The sequence below is a fragment of the Pyrgilauda ruficollis genome, unplaced genomic scaffold (genome assembly GCF_017590135.1).
Source record: "Pyrgilauda ruficollis isolate IOZ18807 unplaced genomic scaffold, ASM1759013v1 scaffold74, whole genome shotgun sequence".
In the NCBI taxonomy this organism is placed as follows: Eukaryota; Metazoa; Chordata; class Aves; order Passeriformes; family Passeridae; genus Pyrgilauda; species Pyrgilauda ruficollis.
Genome location: NW_024529266.1, coordinates 2,455,187 through 2,480,589, shown reverse-complemented (window position 1 = coordinate 2,480,589; position 25,403 = coordinate 2,455,187). Strand labels below are relative to the sequence as shown.

General features: G+C 38.1%; 2 protein-coding genes across 2 annotated transcripts in view; one reads left to right on the top strand and one right to left on the bottom strand.

Annotated features, from left to right (window-relative positions):
• MRPS27 (mitochondrial ribosomal protein S27) overlaps window positions 1–7,286 on the bottom strand; it is a 41,454-nt gene extending 34,168 nt beyond the window's left edge. Inside the window, exons 1-2 of the mRNA XM_041486107.1 lie at window positions 7,175–7,286; window positions 5,290–5,367 (exon numbers count right to left, since the gene is read on the bottom strand). Of these exons, the coding sequence (XP_041342041.1) occupies window positions 5,290–5,367; window positions 7,175–7,238 (142 nt within the window). The 5' untranslated portion in view covers window positions 7,239–7,286. The remainder of the gene's footprint in view (window positions 1–5,289; window positions 5,368–7,174) is intronic.
• Window positions 7,287–7,289: 3 nt separating this feature from the next.
• Window positions 7,290–24,930, top strand: PTCD2 (pentatricopeptide repeat domain 2). Its single transcript, XM_041486108.1, has 10 exons — window positions 7,290–7,419; window positions 9,817–9,909; window positions 12,201–12,330; window positions 13,101–13,218; window positions 14,514–14,592; window positions 15,938–16,029; window positions 18,800–18,913; window positions 20,354–20,428; window positions 21,163–21,276; window positions 22,653–24,930. Exons 1-10 carry the CDS (start codon window positions 7,314–7,316, stop codon window positions 22,872–22,874), a joined length of 1,143 nt encoding a protein of 380 aa, XP_041342042.1. The 5' UTR covers window positions 7,290–7,313; the 3' UTR covers window positions 22,875–24,930.
• Window positions 24,931–25,403: the final 473 nt, after the last annotated feature.

Below are 25,403 nucleotides of genomic sequence, written 5' to 3'. Positions count from 1 at the left end.
ACGATCCTAACTTACTAGAAAAAAAAAAAAAAGGGGTAAAAAAACCTACTCTATAAAGTGCTGGATGAAATTAGTATAACTAATATAAGTCACTTAAAACAAAAAATTAGCAGGTGTGTTTGAAATTCCCATTTGCTTTCAGGCCTAGCATATGGATTTTTATTTTACAGTAAAACAATGAGACACAGAAACATGTAGTACCATACTGATAAACCTTACAGTCACAAACAGCAATCCAAAGAAATCCCATTAATCAAATGGGGCACTGCACCAGTAACTAAGTAGCTTTACAGCATTCTGCTTCAGCAGTCATATAACAATATTAATCTGACCATGCAGGAACTTAAACTTCTGACTGTCGAACAGGCAGACAGCCATTGCATTTAATGAATTAACTGGAAGCTAAATTCATTTAATTTGGAGTTTTAGCTTTGTACCATTCCTGGAAAATAAAGATTATTCAGAAAGAGTAAGCTGCTCAACATATGCTTAACGTCATCTGTTTGACCATGAACTGAAAATATCAAATCTATAAGCTTTAAAGACTTCAACCATATTCTTTCTTGCTATTCTCCTCCATCTTGAGGACCAGAAAACTAACACATTGCCTCTGCAACACTTGTAGCCTGCTTCCTCCTTTGCAACTGTTACTCAGTGAGTCACCCCTTTGACACCTCTCAGTAAAGCCCGCTGGCCATCCTTGGCCAGCTGATGGGCTGGCTCATTTTACAATTAATTTTCCAAAAAGGTCAACCTGCCTCCACACATGTCAGTGAAATGTAAGATAAGCAGAAATTGCAGCACTACATCAGAATGAACTAACCCTTCTACTCTTGCAAAGTTGTCAGGGGCAGGAAATAGCACTGCATCAGTAAAATGCTCTGTCTCTGAGGGATGTGGTCCACAAAACAAGTGATATCCATATTTATTACTTTTAAAACAGCTGTATCACAGTGAACACTGGAGGGTACAGTTCTAATAGAACAAATGATATTCATTATACATAACCTCTCAAATTACAGCACATGGATGAAGTTTTCAGTAAAATGACAGAGCTCTGACTTGGCATACAACAGCTAACTCCTAGTCTATAAAATGCTGTTGTCTGCCACATAGCAGTATTCCTCATTTACTTAACAACTTTCCTCCTGTGGAGTTCTTCAAACACAAAATAAGCATTTATCTTCTGCCTGAGGAAAGGCAAACTTTTCATGACCAAGAAAGCAAAGAAAAATTTGTGGCAAAGTTAGTAAGGCCAGTACCAGCTCCTGCAAAGGACAGCACAGGACGCTGAAGTGATGTGTGCTATCAAGGCCATGCCATACAAGTTAACCACTAAAAAAAATGCAATTTTTTAATGGTAAAGAAATTTATATGGGAATATCCTTACAAGAAGTGTCTGTAAGTGTCTTTGACTCTGTATTACCCATCTTTCCGTAAGTGACAAAGGCCATGACGAAGCACATGGGTAAAGGCACAGGGAGCATTCCCAGTAGTGCTAGAATTTAGAGAGAAGGGATGCTGTGACCAACCAGCTTATCCAGATCAAAACACAGGGTAGGTCCTTGCCTAAATGAAGTCAACTGTCACCCACCATTCTTAATCTCTGTTTTGAAACAGCTGGAAAGAAATGTTTGTTTCAAAATCTGGTATCATTGATGATACAGCAATGTGGACCTGAGACTCAAGAGTTCATCTATATTTTCCAGAACTGTTTTAGTTATGCAGAACCTCCCAAATCTAGAAGGCGATCCCTACGACCATTCTGGGCAACACTCAAGTCCTGAGCTTGGCATTTCTTTTGTCTAGGTGCTCATGAAGATGAAGAGCCTGCTCTAGAAAACACTGACTACTTTAACAGAATATAAACCAAATTAATACAATGCCACGAATACAAGATCAAAACACTCTTAGCCATTATACAACAGCATCCTCTGAGAGATTTCACACATAGAATTTTAATGACTGACCTTTATTGCTGTCTACAAAGCTGAAACTCTCCTTAAGATTTACAGATGGAAAGCACTTAGCTATTTAACTCCATATAAACATTAAACACTTATCTTCTCCAGTGTAAGAATCACAACAAAATAGGCTGATTAAATCTAAAATAATAGCAGACAAATGAAGATAATGGAAAATTTAGCTTTGTTTTCAGACAAGTTGCAGTTTCTGCAGGAATTAATCGCAATGAGTAATTATTTCCTAGCCTGTTTTCTGTGAAGAACACCTAAAACCAGACTTTTTTTCTCAAATTCAAAATTTTTGTAAATCAAGTTTGCTCCATAAGTTGTTATTCAATAATCAAGACTGAAGTTTCTTCTTAGTTAAAGCACCCTGATAGCAGTACTAGAATGCAAGGATGTGAATGCCCAAGTCTCCTGGCATTGTTGGCAGTAAAACCTGAGTGCTTACATTGTGTATAAACCAAGCCAATATTTTAAGAGGCAAATCAGAATTCTATGTACATTTTAAGAGATACATACTGCAAATCCTTTTGTCTGACTCATCAAAAAAAACACTAGTCTATACAATCTCTCATATATGCTGCCTAAAAATACATTTCTACAGGATTAACTCCAGAAATTTAATTTCTCTAAAAATGTATTACTGTATGTTCAAGAACTAAAATTAACTAAACAAACCATAAATATAACTTAGGTCATTCAATTTCAGGCCACGACTTCACAGAGGTCATGATAACACTGGTATATGAGACATCACGTTCACTTTTATTTTCGTTTGTCCATATTAATGCAACAGGGTGGCTCAGGACAATGACAGAAAATACTGACCCTCACCTTCCAAGTCAGTGGTTATGACTTCTAGTACCAGTTTGGTGGCCTAGGAAATCATCATAGTTTCAGTCTGATTCACAGTGTGTATCAACCCACAGAATGTAGCCACACCAACAAGCAGCACATTATCAATATGGGACATATCTGGCCACCATATAAGGTCACTTTTATTCTGCTTACACCCTTGTATTCTTAGAAATGGTTCACTCAAGACAGATGTCTGATCCAGTGGTGGGAAATGACAATAAAACTGAGATGCAAAGTCTACCTATCCTGTGTGTGATGGGCAGAGATAATACCTTAATTCACAGGCTAACTGGTGCTATAAAGAAAGCCTTGTTGTATTTTAAAGACTCAGCTAAAATATAAAGGCCACGGTAAGTATTTTGCCTGAAAAATCTATTTGTTCCACATTTATCTCTATTTTCACATAACTGGAAAGAACAACAGCTTTGTACTGAACAAGGCTTTGAATGGAAAATTATTCATGTCTGTAAGGGCAGCACCGCCACCTGGTGTTGCAAATGAGTCAATTTAGGTACTGTGAATCTTTCTAAAAATAAAAAAAAAGGAAATTTCCTATCTCACCTGGATTCTGCCATCCCCTGGGACTCTGGTTTCCTTTGTACTTCATTTTTAATAAAAGGAATCCAAATTACTACTAGGTAGGCATCTTCCTACCAACAAGCAATTTGCAAATTCCAAATTAACACATTTTCAATTCCTATTTTCCTGAATAAAAGCATTTTGGTACACAAAATACAGTCTTGCTCCTTCCCATACATTTTTCAGTAGTGAAGTTTGCTAAACTCATTCATATCTGAATTCTAAACTGTGGTTACAGTGAAGACAATAAAGCATGTCTTACATGCACGCAGCAAATGAATTTGTGTCTGGGATAGCACATCACTGCAGCAGAGAAATGGAACTGACTTTAAATCAAAAAATACTTCTTTTGCCTTTAAAAGTATCCTCACAACATAGTTTTGTGTAACAACGGTTCTAAAACAACAGAAATAAAAGAGCATTTACTCAACACAAGGAACTCACTCTAGCTGTAATCACCAGTTAGTAGAGACAAGATTATATGTGCAACCAGACAACTGACAGCTCCAGAGCAGACGTCTGCAGGGCTGTCTCCTCACTGAAATGCTAATACAGCTGACACCGTGCTAACTTGTTTTCTCTTTTCTGTGAACACAAAATGAAAATGCAAAGTAGTTCTTTGAAAATCATGGAATAGACATCTGCTCTGGCTCAAGACCATCAGTAGAGGAGCAGCAAGAACTGTTCCTGCCAAACAGTCACAGAAGGTCTTGCCAGGCCTGCAGAAAGCCAAACATGGACTGTACCAGCATCAGCACAATGTTTTTTTCTGCAGTGAATTACTATCGGCTATGGCACTTGCCAAAATAAGAACCCATTTTCACCTGGAGGTGTGACTAGTCCAAATGCATCCCAGGGCACAAATCTGTGGCTCCAGCCCAAAATACACAGCATGAGCAGTCCTACTGACAGCAAAGTGTAACACAGTATTAACAGTCTCTGCAGGATCCAAGCTACATACATAAGGACCCACTGACTGTTTCTCATCTATGCAGAACCTAAGTCCCACCTAAATGCTCACAGACAAATAAAAGAAACAAATTAGTGCATTAAAAACAGTCTGATTGCTTTGTCTGTCCTCCTGCCTGACAAAAGCTCCTGAATTTCAGCTGATGGTTCTTCTTACAGCCTCATAATCTGTGTTGCAAATAACAACCACAGTTCAGGGGCCCAGAAATTAAAACAGACTATGAATTACGGAGTCTCCAAAACACCTGTGGCACAAAGTAAAAAAAAAAACACCCCACCTTTAGCATGGAAAAATGCTTTGCAAGACGCTTCGTCTTTAACGTAGTCACCAAAAAGACAGTGGAATTTCAAACAGAATCTAGACAAATAATTTAGCTATAAAATTTGCACAGCAGATCTCAGTACCATGTGCAGATACAGTTTAACATATAACTTCTTGAAAATAAAATTCTTGAAATGAAAATGTTTCATTCCCCCCCACAAAAAAAAAAAATCTGTAATTCAAGAAGAAACTGCAAAACCCTGAGGAAATTTTCCTCTTTAAAAAAATGTCTTTAAATATGATTGTCTGGTAATAGAATAGCTTTTTTTTCACACTGCAGTACTGTGAAAACAATGTTAATGAAGACATCAGTCAGAGACAGTCACACACTCTGGATTTTGTGAAAGAAAAAAATGAGTTCGTAGAAACTGAATATTAAGTAAACAGACAAATTCTAACTTGTTTCTGTACTATGGCTTTGAATACATATGACAAATTTCTAAACATGTTGAGTGCTTTTTGACATAAATGCTCAGAAGCATATTGTTTCATACCCTTTTTTATTCTGAAGGACTTACAGATGGTAAGGTAAACAAAAATGAGCTCAGGTTAATTAATTAGACAAAGTGGAGACAAGAAACAAACTTTTCTCACCCAGGCTATGCTCCTCTTTTTTTCTCTTTTCCCATTTTGAACTATCCACATAGGCTGAAGAAAGAAGAGATCTTCGACCTAATTAAGAAAGAAAACACTATGTAAGCTGAGTTACTTACACAGCTCTACACAAACATTCTATTAGGTGTACCTTCTTCTGTCATATTTGCCAAGTGGAATGCATTAAACTGTCTTTATGTCAGTAACTACTAATGTAACAATTCAGATTCTTTATATGTGGATCAACTATTACATTGTGATATTTAAAACTGAAAAGCTTTCCCCAAAGGTTTTTTTACAGCATGAAACACGTATTTCCAAACCTAAATTCCGTATTTAAGAAAATACCAAATTTGTAAAGGTAGAAAAACCCTCAACAATAAAAGCAACTTCTTTGTGCACACAGAGCTTTTTCATCAAATGTTAGCAATTAGCTAAATGTTAAAAAAATATAAGCAAAAAGAACTCCCACACAAACATGCTTTTCTGTTGTTGCTGAATGGTTATTTCCACCTATAAAGGTATGTCTCACTGAAAATACTTTCATTTTTATAATCGCCACTCTTCCAACTCCTGTGAACTGCAGACTCACTGAAATATTTTTGAAAGCTTCTTCCAAACACTCTTTGTACCATAAAAACTGCTCAAGATGCTGTGCTAGCTTTTGAAACAAAACAGAAAATGCTTCAGCTGGAAGAATTTGTGTATCAGTCATAGATGATGAGATCTTGAAAATGCATGAGGAACACCTGGATAGAACTCGTTGAAGGAAGATACAGAAATACATGCAGAAGGTCACAGGAATTAACGTTATGAAATGAGAATATTTTAAAAAATAGATAGATACTACAATGCTACACAGAAGCCTTAGCAACTACTTCAAAGCCTTAATCTAAATATCTTTATCTATCTATCTGCTAGCACTAAAAGTTTCGTTTTGGTTGTGAAACACTTCTTCCTTCTTATCACCCTTCTGACATGCAATTATACCCCCAAATCCTGTACCGAACACCTCATGAAACTATCATCAAAAAGATTCAGAACACAGAATTCCGCAGTCAGACTTCAAAAATATATACAACACTTTACCACAGTTAAAAAATAATAATAAGAAGAAAAGGTATTTCTGGTTGGTTGGCGGTGCTTCCTTTAGCAGTCCTTTTCCTTGTGTTGATAAAAGAGGCACACAAAAGATTCGGGGGGTTTGGGGCTGCGGGTTTGGGTCTTTTACTGTCGGTTTTTTCCCTCAGCAAAAACAAAAAGTCATTCATTCATTCATTCATTCACAGCTAGCGATGCCTCTAGCAAGCACGAGGGCTCCAGGGCGTTTCCGCAGCACAGGCCGCGCGTGCGGGAGCGCTGCGCCGCGGGGCTCCGAGGCCGGGCCCAGGACGCGGCACAGAGAAACGCGCGCTCGGCGAGGGCGGAAGGCGCAGCAGCCACCCACCGCCATCACACTGTGCCCAGCCTTACTGAGCTCAGTTCTTCCCAAAGGTCAGGTCTTTGGCTTTTCCAAAACACCAGCTTTGGTGGCGCCTCTATCACCGCCGGTACCAGTTTTCCTGCCGCGGGTTTGGCGGCTTCCCGTAAAATTCGGCGCGGCTTTTTCGCCCTAACCCAAAAAGGCAGGTCGAACTATGAAATCGGCTCGGGGGACCACCTATTAAAAAAACAAATTGCGAACAGTCTCCTGCACTACATACTAGCCATTAAATGTCTTCTGGCCTATCTCCAATTCCGCACATGCACACAGAAGTAGATGAAGAGGGAAACGTGAGTGAAGTCCCTGCCCAGCACCCCGTCCCTGCTCATGCTCCCCCACCGCAGCCGGAGGCAACCACGACGGCTAGCGCCGCGCCCCCCGCCCCGCCAGCGGCGCACCGACCTGGGGCCGCGCTGAGGGCGCTCCCACTGCAGAGCACGGCACGCCGGAGCATGGGGGCGGCCATGGCGCCGAGGCCGGAGGAGGCGGGCGGCGGAGCGGGGGGGACTACGAACGCCCCGCCCCGCGGGCTCGCAGGGAGATGGCGGCGATGCTGGCGGGCGGCTCCGGGCGGGCGGCGCGGGAGGCGGCGCGGCGCTCGGCAGTCCGCCCGCCTGCCCCGGGCGGCTGGGGCTGCGCGCCCGCAGGTACCGCGGCTCGTGCGGCGGGGGGGGGCGCCGGGATGCCCGGCCAGGGCGCGGGGCTGCCCGCTGTCTGCGGAGCTACCGGAGTACTGCGGCTTCCGGCAGGCCCGGCCGCCGCTGCCAGCTGTGTGCCTGACGGGAGCTGTAGTTCTTGTGCGGATACCTCGCTCGGCGCGGGGTGTTGTGGCGGGGAGCGCCGCGGATTGTGCTGCGGTGGACAGGCCGAGCTGGCTCGACAGAGGTGCCGTGCGGGGAGAAAAGACTTCACAGAATCGGTGAAGCAATCACATAGTGGCCTGGGTCGGAAGGGACCTTAAATATCATCCGCTGCGAACCCCGTGCCGTGGGGACACCTTCCACTAGAGTGCATTGCTCAGAGCCCCATCCAGCCTGGCCCTGAGCACGTCCAGGAAGGCTAGATCCACAGCTTCTGTGAGCAACTTATTCTGCTGTCTCACCACTCTCCCAGTAAAGAATTTCTTCTTTATATCTTACCTGAACCTATTCTCTAATCGAAGCCTTTGACTCCAGTGGAAGGCCATTCCCACATGTCCTAGTACTACAAGCCCTTGTGCACGTTGCACTCCAGCTTTCTTGCAGGCCCCACTGAAAGGCTGCAGTAAGGTCAGGGGTCAGTGTTAGTCAGCTTATCCCCTGCTTGCTACTGTCAGGATATGACATAAAAAAAAAAAAAAACAACAAACAAATAAACATGAAGCTTCATAAATGTGTATCTGTTCTGGGAGAGTGACAGCCTTATCCAGACCCTGGGATTCGAAGATAAGGAGAAAGTGGCACATGGAAAAGAAGTATGGCAGAGGGCTTCCCAGCCTAGGCCCTGGCAGGGCTCCTGTCCTGCTGTGCCAGCAGTGCTGAAAGTTTCGCTCAGGTTACGCCTATGTTATACCCCTGAGAGACACGGAGACCCCTCTCTCTGAGTGGTGTTCTACCCATCCCCTTCAGGGACTGACTGGCTGTTTACAGGGTTGCAGTTTAGTTGGTTGAGTTCTCTGAGATAATCTGGACTACCTGCACATGCCAGCTCTCATATCCATCTTTTTCCTTGGCAGTCCCTTTGATTTTGAAACATTTCTGTAATACTGTAAGGTATGTGTCTAACAAAGAAAATTGAATTCAAGAAAGATAAAATTCTACTGCTCTAATCTCTCTATTGGCACTGGCCACTGAGAGTCCATGATGTGTGGTGCACTAGTCCCACCCCAGGCACCAGCATGATTGCTGCACCAGCTTTGGAGAGGCTCATAACAAGGATGGTCTTCCCTCCAACAGAGGTCTGTGGGAGGGAAATGTCAGTGTAATACAGGTCAATTTCATGCTGAATAAAATGTATTTGTTTACCCATTGGAACTGTTTCAATTAAATTTAATGGATAAATGTGCCATTTAATGGATTTTTTTTCTTCAGGTTTTATGAAGCATGTCATTATCATGCTTCACTTGCTTAGAAAACAAGTGTTTTTATTTACATGGCCAGTTACGTTTTCCTAGGGATATGCAGAATGAGAATAAACAACCTAACTCAGTTCGATACTTGCTTTTGTGTTTTAATGGTTAGAATAATTCCTTATAAGCCAAAACCGTAAAATATTAGATTGTAATTAGATTGTAATTAACAGTGTAAGCTGTTATTGTGACTCTCTGTTACAAAGTCAGTAGTTGCAAATAAAAATCCTCTGGACATCTGTTTTTGTGAGAGCAAAAACTTGTCAAATAGCTTTTGCATGATGCTTGTTTTAAAGCAGCTTGCGACACAGTACAGTTAAAGTCAGCACCCAAAGTTAACTTTGACATTCTAGACTCAGTGACTGTCTTATCTCTGATGTCTGTACTGTAGCAGAACATTACTAGGTCTCTGGAGTGTTACTACAATCCAAAGAATACACTTGTTGCTTTTATACATTAAAAAATAAGCTTTTTGTGACTTCCTACTGCATTTGGATCTTCCAGAATGTTTAATTTTGTAGTAGCTAGGACAGCACTTGTGGTAAGCAAGCTGTCTCACTAGTGAATTGTGGAAAACAAAGGAAAACAAGACAAATCCTTATGAAAGTGTAAAGGAGGGAGCAGGAATTTTGTGCAGAATCTTCTTGTACCTTGGCTTGGTGGAGAGGAATGTAGCCTCTAGTTTTAGTTTTGCACATCCAATAACTAGATACTTCTTAGTCCTTGTACACATAAGCTCTGGAAAGCTGTGACACAATATTTTGGTTGTTTTGTCAGTGATGTGAGTAACTGCAGTTTTTGTAGTCTGTTTTTTAGTGTCCTGTCCCAGTGGTCTGGCATCACACAGTTGTCCATAATTCATACGTGCTAGGTTCCATACTATTCAATCATACAGTGTAACATAAAACTTGACCTTCCTCTTTTTTTCTTATGTCAGGGAAGCGGTATCTGCTAACAGAAGAAGATATAAAGTTACAAGAATTTCAGCAGATGAAAGTGGCGATTAGAAATGAGCTTCATGGCAATAAAGGTATACCATTTAATTTCATAGTCACCACTTTAGCATGAGTCTTAGGAAACAAACAGTCAAAGTCATAATAATACGACACCAACTGACCTCATTTAAAGAAACAACTTATGTCTTCCTCTTGCAAATATTTTGTACTTAACATTATTGGAAGATCTGAGGCTTTGCAGAATGAAATGTAGTAGAAATGTAGTATTATGCTGTGTTGAGAATACGTGTTGAGAAGCTTTCATGTATGTAAGGTGTTTATACAATACCTGAAATGTTTGTGCCCTCACTTTTCCAACTTTGTCAGACAGTCTAATAGAAAAAACTATTTCAATCTACAAACCTTGCTTCAAGTATATTTTCAGCACAGAAAGTTAATACAAAGCTAAATAGTTACCTTACTGTCCAGAAAAGGGCTTTCACAGTATTTTTTTTAATTTTCTCCTTAAATTTTGTTAGCATATTTAATTTTTTTTTGCCTGTACAACTGAGTTCTCAGTTGTACATCTGATTCTAAATGATATATGCTACTGAGAATATGAAAAATTAATTCATGTTTTCCAAATTAATGTAGGAGCAGGATCAGTGGATTTTTTCTGGTCTTGCCATGCTATTTAAAATGTATACAAATTCCTTTATTTAAGAAACATAAGTATAAACATGAAGCTGCCCTTATTATTTAAAAAAGCAAGGTAAAACTCCTGGTTTGTCATGCATGGGTGTGCTAGTGATGCAAATTGACAGCTGTTCCAAAGGTTGTAGTTAATTTTAAGGCAAGAAGAGACAAATAATCAGATCTAGTGTTATATAAACCACTCTTCTGGGACAGAGAGGGAAGTAAAATAATCCTGATATTTTTTCTATATTAAATATAATTTAAATTGTGCAGTTGTGTATCATAATATCATTATATTTTGCTGGGATAATTATATACTCATATTGTAATTTATTCATCCTGTACTTGAGAAACACTGAAATTTCTTCTGGGGGTCAATCATTTCTGCTAAAGCAGGTTAGTAGAAGCCAAATATTTCACTTTATAGGTCACAGTTGACCTTCTGGTTTTGTGCAAACTGAATCCTTTGAAAACTAATGAAAACAATGTTCCAAGCGCCTATTTGTCTGTATGTGTATGTGGTTTCTGTATTGAGTGTTTAATGTTATACTTGAAAGTTGAAAAGAACTGTGGCTAGTAATAAACTTTATTTAGAAAATTTAGGGAAAAGCAGTAATAACTGTTATACAAAATACATAATGCCTATTATTTATTGTTGTTATGAGGCAAGTATTAACTACAATTGTTTTACTGCAGTCACAATAATTATACTATTAGCTACAGCAGTTATTCATTTAGCTAGAATGCTGTAAAAACAGTTCAGATGCCAAATATTTTTTAAATTCCTGCACACCTTTGAACACATCACTGCCATTATATGTGCATACTTGTACATATGCATTCGTCTGGCTTCACAGGCTTCAATTCTACACCTCAGTCTTGAGTAAGGACTTGTATTTGCATGTTGCCACAGATGTGTATTAAGTAACTGTACACATTGTTCTCTGGGGTGCCTACTTTGCACTTCTTGTGCAGGTTACTAGCTTGGGAACAGCAGTGACCCAGCAACTGCTGCAAAGAAGTTCATTTCCCAGCCCAAGATGCTGGCAGCACCATGAGAGGAATGGAGATGCTAGGTGGTACATGTGATTTTAATCTTGCGTATATCTGAGTCAGAGGCTTGAAATTACCAACCGAAGGACTAGTCTTTCTGCTTGCTTTGTCATAGGAAAACGTGCTGAATAGAGAACCCTCTCTTTTAGAGTAGGGGGGTAGCAACTCCAAGTTTATGGCTATTTAAAGAAATAGGTAGATTATGTATGAAAGTCTTTGTGTGTTCTTCCTTCAGCTGTGAAGGAATTTAAGTCTTCTGTCTGAACAGTATTGAGTGGAAGTTCTTATGGTCATTTGAATGCTGAGTGGAAACGGTTTTGTTTGCTTGCTTGCCTTGTAGAAAAAGAACATAAAATGTCACAAAACTTTGTTCCTTATTAAAACTTTTGCATTACCTGATATGCTCCACAACATATGTAGTGGAATTAATCACAGTAAGCATCGTCTTGGTTTTCTAAGTCTGACATGACTTCATGGGGACATATTGGCATGCTTGTTTGTTAGAAGTTTTATGTAGTTTTCTTGATGAAAAAAACAAAAGTTCTGCTTCATTGAGTCTCCATGTTTCAGGTAGTAAGTATGTAACACAGGTAATAGAATTGTCTATAGACTGCTGCTGTATGTGTTTTATTTTCAGATCAATATTTTAAAAATATTGAAGAAAAACTAAAGAAAAATGGAATCATTCTCAGAAATGAATTAAAAAATTTGCTGCATTTATGTCAGAATTCATCTGATGTGGAACTAGCCAGAAAAATTATTTACAGGTATTTTTAACAATCCAGGTAACACTCTTTTCTGTCTTTATCTTTTTGCTTTTATTAGATCATCCCCAGGCTATATCTGCAGGTGGGGCCTTGTCCTAATTGCAATATGCATAGTTAATCCCTTAATTTAAGGCTGTTTTTTTATTTAAATACTTTGAATCTTCCAATCCATTAGAGACTCTCAAGTCAAAGGAGGGTTAAGCTATGGGAGCAAAGTGGTATCCTACAGTATGGTGAACCAGAGAGAAAAATTATCCCACAGCTGCGAGGCAGAGGTGTTCTGGGCCATTCCAGCCAAGACATGCCTGGTTATAAACTGGCCTGCAACCAGTAGTCAGTAGCAGAAGGTTTTGTGAATGGAAACTTTCCCAGCAGGTATGATATAGGGACTACAAGGAAAAAAAATTAAATGCTTTATCTTTTTGTTGAGCTACTGCTGCTAAAATAAACTGCTGCAACTTCCTTTGCTTTTGTTCCGTGAAGAGAAGGTAAAGTAGCTCAGAATTTTCAAGGCAGAGACCCATTCTATTATTTAGTCAATGAAGGTTACTTTATTGGTAATAAAACAGATTATTTATTACCAGTTAATTTATTTGTTTGATCAAAGCAATAATATTCCTTAAAATTTATTTCCTGTTATCTATATATCTTTGGCTGATGCAGCTAGGTGCCTCAGTCATTGCACCTACAGATCTTGCTGTCCGTTTAAAGCTGTTCTCCCTTGGCAAATTCCATGCCCTGTGTGGTTAATTTTTTAATCTTTCCCATAGGTACCATGAACAGAATAGAATCACAACCTTACATAATTTTAAATTTGGGCCACTCTTTATGAGGCTGTGTTATGAGCTAGATCTTGAAAGACCTGCAATAGAACTTATCAAAGATCAGGTAATTCCCCTGTATATATATTAAACATTTGTTGTTCTTATTATTAGTCAGATATGAGCAATGGTATGCTACATATGAGCCTTGCATGAGCTGATAGACTTGAAAATGAGTTGCAGTAACAAAGATGTCTATGACATTAATGTGGGTGTGTAGATCACATGGTTTTGGGTGTTTTTTTTATTTTAGCACAGTAATTAAAAGGAAAGTAAATGTTAGTTTGATTGGTAACTTTATTTCTGCATCATTTGAATAAAAATTAAATAAAAAGTATTGATGAAAGAATAATTACTTAAATGAATACAGCTGATGCATGTTTCCCTGCATCCTGTGTTGCATTAAATCATTCTTGGAAATGAGCACTAGTAAGTTTTTCTGTGGTAGTTCTCTGAAATTCCTTGGATTACGTGCACCAACAGGTTCACCGTGTTGCTCTGTACTTCAGTCTCTCTCTGAGCACTATAGAGGTGGTATGATACTCATCAGCTCAGGGATCTGGCCGTTTTAGTGCTGAAGAAACTGAAGGACTTGTTTCTGAACCTTTCTAAAATTCTCTGTGTGCTATTATGGCAAGACAATAATCAGGTCCAGTGTGTGTAGTAATGTTGTGACTTCAAAAATCTCTGGCAGCCAATGAAAATCTCTCTGATATTAATTCATTAAGGCATGAGATATGTCTAGCCAGAAATGGGAGAAGTCTTGCTATTATTCTTAATTTAATTGAGATGTGTATCATTAAGACAGGAATTGCTGTACTTATAGTACAGGTGGATACAGGTACAGTACCACTTCTCCACATTCTGCTGCAGAAACTCAACATCTCTGATATATTTTGTCTATTCCCAACACACACTGTTTAGTGTCCTAAAATTTAATTCCTCTCTCTTCTGATACTCTTACCATCATCACTCATGCTCTTGTGCTGATCATTTGATATTGTGATTAGCAAAACATTCATTCAATTTCATGGTGCTGGTACTTCATTCCAAAAGATGCTGCTCGTCAGCTACAAACTGTCAGGGACTTCTGCTTCCATTGACTTAGAGGTCATTAAAAAAATAGGATAGTGAGACTCTCTGGGAAATTTCTGTTTAATTTTAGTGAGCTTTTGACAATAATGACTTACTGGTATTTTAGACATCATTTGTCAGAGAGACAGACAGTCAAGGAACCCAGAGAGCTAAATGGTGAGCTTGTAAAGATCAGACTTATTCCAGTAGGAAGACCTGTTAAATGCTGTGCACAATAAGACTCTTCACTGTCCTGATTTTTTTATGCTTGCTCTATTTCCTCTCCAGAATTTGCATGGTTTTTTCTCAGACAGTACATCATTCCATATTTTGATGACTATGTTGTTTAAAAAGGGCCATTTTGAAAGTAAGTACTGTATTTGCTAAGGCAAATTAATTTTGGGGAAGATGCTTCTCACTGTAGATGGTGCATGTGTGTATATATATATATATATATGTATTGGCTTATTTGCTATGGTTTTAGATGGCCAAACATCGTATAAATAACTGTGGATTTGAATGTGTTGCACTGTAGTGTAGTAAAAATGGAAGGGTCTTTTTGTTTCACATTCCCCACAGAATTCTTGCCATTCAAGTTCCACAGTACTGTTGTTATCCAGGAGTGTTTTCCCACAAACCCTCTTCACTGACTGTTACTTTTATTTGTTTCATAATTTCCCATAGCATTTTTTCTTCCCTACTCAAAACCTGGTTTAAGTGAGCTTTGGAATGTTAATTTCCTCAATGATTTTTTTCTCCATTCTACATTTGTGTCAGAGCAAGGAAGACTGCCTTTTTACTTGTATCCTCTCTCAGAGTGGCTACTGCAATGTAGAAGTCCAATGCTTCAAATCAGTTTGACCCTGTATGTAGACAAGGAGAAATCATGTGACCTAAATTAAAAGACTTCCCATGACAGCACCGTAAAGCTTTTCAAGCAAATCCCTTTATTTGATATTTGTTGAACACATAACAGCGGGTCTCCTAACATTTGGCAAATTTGAGTCCAGCAGTTGTCCTAAAAGTTGCGGCTGGGCCACTGTAAAAGAAACATAGATCAGCATCTAAATGCAGAACCAGAGGACACAGTCTTAAGCTGCTCCAAGGGAAATACAGGTTGGATACTAGGAAAAAGTTTTTTACAGAATGGGTGGTAAAGTATTGGAATGGTTTGCCCGAGGAGGTGGTGGAGTCACCATACCTGGATAGGTTTAAAAAATGATTTGATGTGGCACTTGATGCCATGGTCTAGTTGAGGTCTTAGGGCTGGGTTGGACTCTATGATCTTGAAGGTCTCTTCCGACCTAATGATTCTGTAATCCTGTGATTCAGCGTTGTGAAATGGACCATGTGAGTTCATGAGAAGATGCTATGTAGTTGGCCTACAGTGGTGGAAGCTTTCTGGGCAGTTAGGAACAATGAGGGTGTTTTTTTCAAGTATATAGAATTTAGTTTTAGATTTTCACATAAAAATAATAGAGGAATAAGGCCATATGCTAGTGTAAACTGAAAACCTCCTTGCTAAGTTGAAAGATATCCAAATGACCATGCATTAAACTTCTTGAATTTTTTAAATAACAGATTTCAGTTTGCATTCATATTTTCAAATAAAATTATTGAACTCATACCTTATTGACTTGTTTCTTCTTTTCAGTTATGAGAGATACAGTCTTAAATTTATGAAGTCAGTAACACTAATATATTTTTGATAGGTGCTCTGGAAGTTCTGGTTGAAATGAAAAAACAAGGTATACCTTTCAACAAAGAAACCTATCTACTTGCAGTTGCAATATGCTATAAATTGGTAAATATTATGAATGAAGAAGTGTTTGAAATGCCTCTTCTCTTTCTCTTCCTTTTTTTTTTTTACTTTAAATTTTGGACTTTTTGGGTTTCCATATTTTCCCTGTCATAATTTTGTATCTAGTGCAAGTATTTTAAACTTATATATAGTCCCTAAGGTGCTTCATTGTACATGATATGGTGCACATACATTTGTTTCCCATACAAACTAATGTGACAAAACAAATCTCTAAAAGGTTGCATGGACATGAGCATTAAGAAACGAATTTAAAACAAAGCCTTTGATTCCTTAGAGTATTCTTTCTCTGTGATGTTTACATCTCTTAAGACAATACGCTGTGCTTCAGCCTCAGTATTGGTTTTATAGTCTCATTTCCTTAAGGCATATACATGATATGTTCTATTTGCCAGACATCCCCCATCCATTTCTCCCCTCCCCCTACCAGCAGTCTTGTAATTTCATTTCTGTAATTGTACACAAATTTGACAAGGCATAGAGTTGTAATCTATTCCCTACATGCCTGGTGAAAATGGACAGCTGAATGGAGAAAAGAAGTGTAAGTGAATGTCTTCAGGTAAACAGACAACCCCTTGAGCTTACCTGTACATTTAGCTCAAAGAAAAAGAGCATGAGCGTGGTAAGAAACTAGAATACGTCCGTTCTATTGGTGTTTTCTTAGAACTGTTTCCCTTTCATAGCAAAGTGACATCCCAGAACTTTTTTATTTTGATCTTCCTCTCCAAATTTGAGTCAGTTCTGCAATACCCTCTTCCAGACCCATCTCTGGGTCAGGAAAAGGGTTTTGAAATTTTAATGTGAACATTTCCCAAACTCATTTGGAAACTCTTCTTCCATTTTCTCATCTTTTATAAAGATACTAGCTGGAGAAAAAAAATTATACCGCTAGACTAAACTTCCTCAGGTTTCTTAGTTAACCATACAATGAAACTGAGTGCATTTGTGATAACAAGGAGATAGCCTAAAATGGTACCTCAGCAGTAGTTTATGTGGTTTTTCTGAAATTCTCAGTTCCAATGAATTAACTGCCTTTACGTCTGCTGTAGCTTCTTTCCTGAAATGTTTACAAGTTTTTGTGACATGTCCTGCAATTAGAATGCTGGGATCCAAGGTATGTGCAGCAGGAATAGGTTCCCAAGGCTTGTTTTTCCTCTACTTCTGGCCGTACATATATTTTTAATAGACAATCTGGCCCATTATTACTATTGATGAAAAGAGAGGGGGAGATGATTTACAGTGTCACCTGGTTGGGTTGAATAGTCACAATACATTTGTGGGGCTTTTTCACTAATATAAAATACTAGCAGTGGGGAAGTAAGCTGTAGTAACCCTTTATTTACTAAATAGGATTAGGTGGTGCTCTTTTAAAAGCTTAATCTATTGGCTTATCTCTTAGGAGGAGGAGGAGAAAATGTGCAGCTCAAACTTGCTTTTTCTCATGACACAAGATAAGATGTGTCAGAAAAAGTCTTGAAATTAAGTATCTTCAAGATGTAGTACTCGAATAATAGAAGTTACAGTACTGATATCATTAAAAGCTTTGCTGGATTTTTACCATTCTTGCTTTCTTTTGAATAACCTTGCCAGAGACCAGTAGAGAAAAATGTACAAGGCTTAAACTCAGATTATTTCGAGTGAATAAACAAAGGAATTAATGTCTAATCTTTGCACAAAGGTATTTTTGAGGTCAACCACTTCTGGGTTGCTTTAAGTCTGTGTAAGGCACTGCCATACTCTGAGGTAACAGATGGTCTTTCCTTCAGTGCAGGAAAGAGCTATGGGCCTTTTGATGATAACAAACTATTTATATAATAATAATCAATCTTCTGGTGGTCAAAATGTTTCTGAATTTTCAAGGAACATATTTTAAACCTTATTTTGCAGGAATGACACTTTGAATGCTAGGAACAAAAATCAGCACCAAATCTGAGGACTCTTATCAATATTGGTGGTACCAATTGTTACAAAACCTTCCTGCTGCCAGCTTTTAGGTTTGACAGATACTATTTTGTTTGGGGTCCAGTCAGTTCCACTTGTGATTTCCAGTGTGAGCGGCATTGGTTTGGAGAGTTGATAGTTTGAGAAGTAGCACACAGCTAAACTCATTGCCTTTTAGTATTGCCTGTTGAAAATTCCCAACAATAATGGAAGCCTTCTCTGTTGGAAAAAAGCAGATTTCTTAAGCTGTAATATTAGAATATATACTTTGTAAGCATTTTCCATTAATTAATCCTTAAGAGAGGCTAAAAATGTCTGAATGTTCAAATTCACATGTACACAGATTTCTTTAGTGGAATGGTACTTAATAGTTCAAAGCTTAGAAAATGTTGATTTTCAGTAACTACCTAATGTAGCTTTTATAATAAAGTAACAACAAAAATTAATCTTCCTTCCTGATTTAGAAATTATTTGAAAGTGAAAATGAAAATGTCTGTTTGTTTAGGATACTGCTGGGGCTGTTTCATCTGTTGCAGAAGCCCAAGTAGTTAGGGCAAGGTGTAGTTGTAAAAATAATAGAAGTTATTTATACCCTCCTGTGACCTCTGTCACTTCAAATATTATATTTTTATAATATTTGTGTTTCTCAAAAAGAGCTTCACAGAATCTGCTTGGTTGGGTTCAGATACATATTACTGTTGTGATTGTACAGTATGTTGACTTCTGACTACCTTCTGAATATGATTGTAGGTGCTTATACTCCTTTCAAGTAACCAGAATAACAAGCACAACTTCCTCTGATATTTCTGTGCAGGACAACCCAGAGTCTTCCAAAATCTCTACGAGACTGCTTGAAGAAGCGCAGCTAAAAGGTGACATGTTACCACTGCGAGCATACTGCTTTGCAATGGCAACTGCTCTCAAGCAGGTGTGGTCTCTTTGTTTTCGGTTGTGCCAGGGTCTCTGTAGAGAGAGAGAGAAATACTCTCTAGTTTGGTTCTAGATAGGTAGTTAGGTAGTGAAAGGAAGCTAACATGTAGAAAGCATAACTATGTAATAGCTTCAAGTATTGGAACTTTTAGGCTCCTGAAATAGTAGGATTATAGACAATGTTCACACAAATTGAATATGGAAGTTTCTAACTCTCAACATATGTCTTGAGTCTAATGCATGCGTATTTTGTAATAATACTATCTAGAACATTAAAAAATTATAGAGTTAGGCCTACAGGTTTGGTGTCACCATGGATCTTGTCCTGCAGATATTGCTACTTAGTGGTAATTTCCGTTAAATAGAATTAAAATGATAACTTAAAGTATTTGCGCACTCATCTCTTTTAAATGTTTGTCTTGGGAGGCAGACTCAAAGGTTTTGGTATGTATTTCACTGCTGCCAGGGAGGTGGAATTTCTCCACAATATGTTTCTGCCTGTGGAGGCTTTGCTTTATCTCATATGCCTAAGTACTGGTGTGAAGAGGCTCTGACACAGCACAGGGGGAAAAGTAGAGCAGGAGAATAACTATTAGGAAATTCTAAAATTTGGAATAAAGTTTGGATTTCCTCTGCCATTAATTTGTGTATGCAGGTTGGGTATGTCCTGAACCTTCTCTGTTTCATGTTAAAATGGAGGTCAGAGACACTGGAAGTGCTATAAATTTGATCTTACTCACAAATTTGGATGAATGGAGTAGAATTGTTAAAAGTTTCTATGCACTCTGTGGTCTTTTTCACTCTGTCTGTGTGAATGGAAAAATAGCATCATTGAAATAAATTTATTCATGTCTACAATGGCATGATAAAATTCTTGTTTTGCAAATGGAATAATTCTCCACATTATGTTTAATTGTTCTTTAAGCTGAATGAATTTTGACAGCGCTCCTTGCTGTAAGAAAGATGTTTCTTGATTCCAAGTAACATTGCTTGGTCTAGTAAATGTCAGTGTAACATTTAATGTCTGTTCAAATCAATTGGTGACATAGATACAGTATTGTAAATATGTATGTCCAAAAGGTTAGAAGGGCTGGACAGGATAAATACACAGAGTAATATGCTGCACTTCATTATTCTGACATGTGTTGAGCTGAGCATGTGTGTAAACTTTCCATCTCTTAGGTGATCTCATGCTCGATGGTGGTTACATGTGACAGACACACACAGTACTAAAGAGTCAGATGGCATGGGAACCCCAGCATGGGGTATTCCTTTTGCAGGCTGGGTGCTGTTTGGTGTCAGTGGGTCTTGGTAAAGGGGTTCTAGATGCTGCATTATAATTTACTGAAGAGTTGTGAAGGACTGTTGTTTTTCTTTCATTGTTCAAGTTTCTGACACATGTATGACTATTTTTATATTATTTATGATTCCTTCCCAGAACGATGTAGCACAAGCCAAATTTTACTGTTCCCAGATAATGAGAACAGAGAACAAACTATACAATAATCTTAAAGTAAGTATGCTTGCCTTATATTAAAATCTTGCAGAGTATGCTACACTGGCCAATAAACTCCCAGTGCAAAGTAACAGAAGACCAGCCTCTTACTAGCACAGGCATGTGTTGGTAGTGTTGCTGAGCTTGTTTTTGAGCCAGCAGACAATTTGTGTCAGTTGGATGCCTTACATCTGAACTGTTAACAATCTCCACCCATTTTCTAAAACCACTTTCTGCCATAGGTGGGAATGTAAAGTAGACCTATCCTACATCTGTGAGCATAGACCCACGAACAATTTATAGCTATGATTTTTGCTTCTAGCTCCAAAAGATTTTAAAAACCTAGCTCCAAGTAAATGCTCTGCCCATTTTAGGCCTCCTTCAGCCCTGCACACCGTATCCATGTGTACATGCAACAGTTTTTTCTTTAGTTGTGCAGTCTACAATCTGAGAGAAAGTCTGCATGTGCCGTGTAAGTGACCTCTAAACTATGGTAAAAACCACTTTATTCAAGAGCAAATAGTGCAGCTCCTTCCAAGGAGCTCTGCCTCAAGCCTCACCCTTCCTTTCCAGGTCCCCAAACATTTGAAGAAATTGATCATTCCATCTCTTTCTTTGGATTTTTCTCAGTGCACTGTCTGGAAATGTATTTTGCCCTGCTTTGCTTCATGTCTTCCTCAAACACTTCTGTAAAAATTTGCATTCTTATGATATGTACTGTTTGTGTGGTGTGTTTTTATTTTAATTTTAAGGTCCTCGTCCAGCTTAGATCTGGTTTGCTAAAAGAAGTAATAAATACATTAGAGGCAGCAGTGGAAGTAGATACACCTCTCTTTGTGAAAAGAACTGAGTTTTCTGAGCAGGTGGTAAGTATACAGTGATGAGAGAAGGTTCATGGTACTGGGCTGAGCCGTGACAGTGGTGGTTCACATACAGAATTTCAGGTTGAGTTTGCCCTGCTCTAGTTTTTTGGGTTCTGGTGCATTCCGAGGCCAAAGCAGCTGGCTGGCTTCCTCTGCTCTTGGACAAAACACTTATCTGAAGCAAACTTTTCTGGTTGCTTCGTTTTTTATTTCAGATCTTGCTTCTAGAAGCTCGTATTTCATCTGAATGTAGGTGACACTTTCCCTAGTGGCTTTAAATTATTTAATCCCTTGCCTCCTATGCTATTTTAATTTCATAGGAAATGAGAATAAAGTTTCTGGTAACAGTGATATTGCTAAGTTGTTAATATATGAAAGACTTATGATGCTATACAGGGAAGTGTTATATAGGAAATAGTAGCTCTTGCTATTTAACAATATTTTACTGTGAAAACTGGTTTTACAGCCTTCAACAATAAGGTTTCCTTCAGAACACGTATGAAGCTCCTCTCAGTTTGTCAGCATTTCTGCTGCTTTTCCTGAAGCTTTTTTAGTACATTATTTTGGATATGCCTATAGAACAAGACATTTAAGACTGTGTTAATAATTAAATACTTAGTCTTTCACTGCTGCCTGTTAAACAAAATTAATAACTAATATGCAAAATAGTAAATATTAGGAGAAGGGGAGGGCAAACCTTTCGAAATATAGCCCGTATATATTAACTGCTGTGTTGAAAAGAAATTCTTTAAGCAGCATTTTGTTTTGTACAGTTGTTGCAATAAACATGTGTTAGTGTTGTATTTTGACTTTGTTTGGGAAATTTTTAGCTGCCAAAAGAAGACTAAGCATTAGTCCTAGCTGTCCTCTTCCACAAGAGTTTATTGATAATAAAATTTTTTAAGGAATTTACCTAACACTTGAGCTCATACTCTTGTGTATGACAACAGAACTTCTCAGTCGTCTACAGTCTGAATTTTATGAATTTGTACTGTACTGTGTATTTACAAAGATACATCATAATAATTAAAATTGTGCTGATCTGGAAAGTAGATTCCAGGAAGCAATTATGTTTCCTGGATTTAAATGGAAAATAATTGTGTTTGTCTGTAGCAGGACTGAAAATAGGATAGTACTCTGAGGAAGCTTTAAATCTAATAAACTCTCTTTAATAGATAACCAGTACCTTTCCACCATTTTCTGGTGATGCATAATGTACTTTCCCTAAAATCCTCATCTTATGAGTCATCGCCTTAGCCACCTACCTTATACTGTGTACTTTCTTTTTTTACTATGAGTTGTTGCTTTTCTTCAGTGTGATGGTAGAATGAGAACTCCACTTGCTGAACTGTAACAATATGTCATTTTCTCTTCCTTAGCTGGCTGCAGTCAGGGAAAAGATGGAAGAGAGCCCTGACCTTTCTGTCCAATTAGGAAATATTTATACGAAACTACAAGCTTCAGGACAGATAACCATGTGCACGCTGGAAGACATGCTTTTCCATATTCCTAGTTCAAAGAAGACCACTGCAAAGCTTTTAAATCAAAAACAATTGGGCTGTCATGGTGCACCATTTTGGTCAAATCTGTTGTTAGGATAGCTCTGTATTTGATGCCAAACTGAACTGCTGATAGCATCTCTGATAATCCATAAAATGTCTTTTCCCTTTTTACACAGTGAGAGTTTTAAGTTGTTTGTATAAAATTTCATTTTAAATACAGATCATGTAGCTTCCATGTTTCAATTTTGATCCTAAAATAAGGATCAACAGTGCAACAGTGGCTATTTGTGTGTTGTTCAGAAATGAGAATGATAGAAAGGTTTGACTTTTTTCCTTAGGCTTTCGTATCCAGATTTTCCTATGCTAAATATTCTGGAAGTGAGTGGATGGAAGTGAGCAAAGTGAGCAAAGTGGTAGGAGTATCTGTCCTGACTTCTGTAGTTCATGAGAAGAAAACTTGGTCTTCATCAGATTAAATGTTCTGACTGAAAGGATAGAGGAGGCTAGAGTCCAGATAAAAGAGCATGGAAGTGCTTGAAGTGTTAATTCAAAGTCTGTAGATCTCAAGAGAATCAGGGGGAAGCATGCATCTTTTGTTCACTTTAATATCTTTTTCTTCTAAAGAAATATATAGTATTTTTTTCCTCTCAGCTGGGATCATGGAAATGCCATGGGAATTAGCATGGTGACCAAGTGGTTGTTTTCTCACTTGAAGGAGATTCCTGATCAAAAGTCACTCTCAGAGTGAGTGACTACACAAAATGCTTCCTTCTCTTTTTCTGATGTTAAGATTCCTAGGATAAGCCAGTCCTGATGCAAATTTGCAACTAAGTAATAAAAAGTTTTAGAGCAATTATGATCACATTTTTAGTTATATTTATGCCATCTGCATAGTTTACCCTATTTTTTTGATTGAAAAAAAAGGTACAAAGAAGCTTTACTTTGTCCAGGTTTAATGACTCTAGATCAAATGTGCTGGACTCTATCAATAAAAAGTTGTTTGTGTCTGTGAATCCTGTGTACCCAAGAATGTGAACTCACTCACCATCCGGAATAGAAGGAATTGGAAACAGAGATGTCTTGGCTAACATTCATGTGCCTTTGGATGCCTTTACGTGTGAAATGATGAACACATTGATAAAAGAACCTGGCAGTCTTGTGAACAGAAGACTAGGTGGAACTCAGCTTGATACATGCCAAGCTGGGCTGCATTATCTCTCCTCTACCTTCTGTTTATTTATTTTGTGTCTGCCCCATCAAGCAAAAGTCATAACTCAGAGTATATTTTCTGTGAATAAATATCTGCATCTATGTCACTGAAGCCAGTGGGACACTGAAGAAACAAGAACTCATCAATGGCTCAAAACAAATGTGACTTCAGCCAGTGGGATGTTTCCTTCTGAAGCTCTAGCTCTGTAACTTACGTCTTTTGTCACAGTGTGTCTTGTTAATATTTAAAATGTGCAAAAACTGTTACAAAGTAGATGGAATTTCGTGCAAGTGAAGAATAATATGAAGTGTGTATCGCACTTCTGTGAATCGTGTACCCTTTTTTTGATTGGTGGCATAGACTAAAGTACTACATACATTAATCTAAAACCACAGCTATTAATTTTTCTGTAATATTGTGTAGTATGTAATTCCACATGTAGTTTCCCTTTGTTGAAAATTTTTTCAACATTTCCAATACTATGTGGTGGACCCTTTGGAAGTTCTCAACCATTTCTCCACAAATAAATTTGATATGAGATTTGTGAAGGCTGCTTGCACTGTGGCAAGGATTAATGGTAAAAAATTTAAAGGAATGAGTTACTGCTCAGTTTACTCTGTTTGTATGGACAGGAAAACTGTCTGGTGTCATCCAGTACAATTGGGACAACTGTTTGATATTGAAAGTGTATAAATGTCACGTTTTTAAAGGCCATCAAAAGACAGTTTAACCCATTTGGCTTTACATAGCAAATAAATAAAGTCAGTTCTGTTTAATTCCCTAACTTGGCACTTTAAAACTTGTATTAATTACAAGAAGTTGTTGCATCCTAGGACTGTGTGTGTGTGTTTGTTCATTCTAATCAGAATTGTTTAGCTTCCTAACCAAGGCTGTCTCCTACCTGCAACTGAAGTAATCATAACTTTTATTAAAATTGTCAAAATATTTGATGTTTTCCATGCTTTTTTCTCTTGACTACTTGTTTTCTCGAGGTTAGAGTTTTCTTGAGGTTTATTTGTAAGTTGATTTTTTAAAGAGAAATAACATCTTTGTCTTGAAAAAGAAAGGAGAAGCACTTAACTAACAGTACTTCAGTAGAAAAGGAAAGCAGGGACTTAAGATTAAAGGATAGGTTCAAAGAAACATACACCAAATTCAGACAATTAAAATTAGAATGTTGACTGTTGCTCTAGAAGTGTGGTAGAAGACTGCTAACATTTTACCTTAGGGAAAAATAAGAAAATTCCAATATTTATGCAGCTGGTTTCCAGCGAAGTCTAATTTGTGTCCTACAAGTCTCAGAGCCTGTTATTTGGGTAGTCTTGGATTTGGGTGATTATTTATCAATTCATCTTTTGGTGCATCAAGATTCTAAGCACACTGACTTTCATGTTGAAGAGTCTGGTGCTTAGTTGAGT

Bases quoted from the DNA above. Each gene is read 5' to 3' on its own strand.
- PTCD2 (XM_041486108.1), top strand. From the start codon at position 7,314: ATGGCGGCGATGCTGGCGGGCGGCTCCGGGCGGGCGGCGCGGGAGGCG. The intron at 9,910-12,200 runs GTATACCATTTA...TTTTATTTTCAG, and splicing joins TGAGCTTCATGGCAATAAAG to ATCAATATTTTAAAAATATT. The intron at 20,429-21,162 runs GTAAGTATGCTT...TTTAATTTTAAG, and splicing joins AACTATACAATAATCTTAAA to GTCCTCGTCCAGCTTAGATC.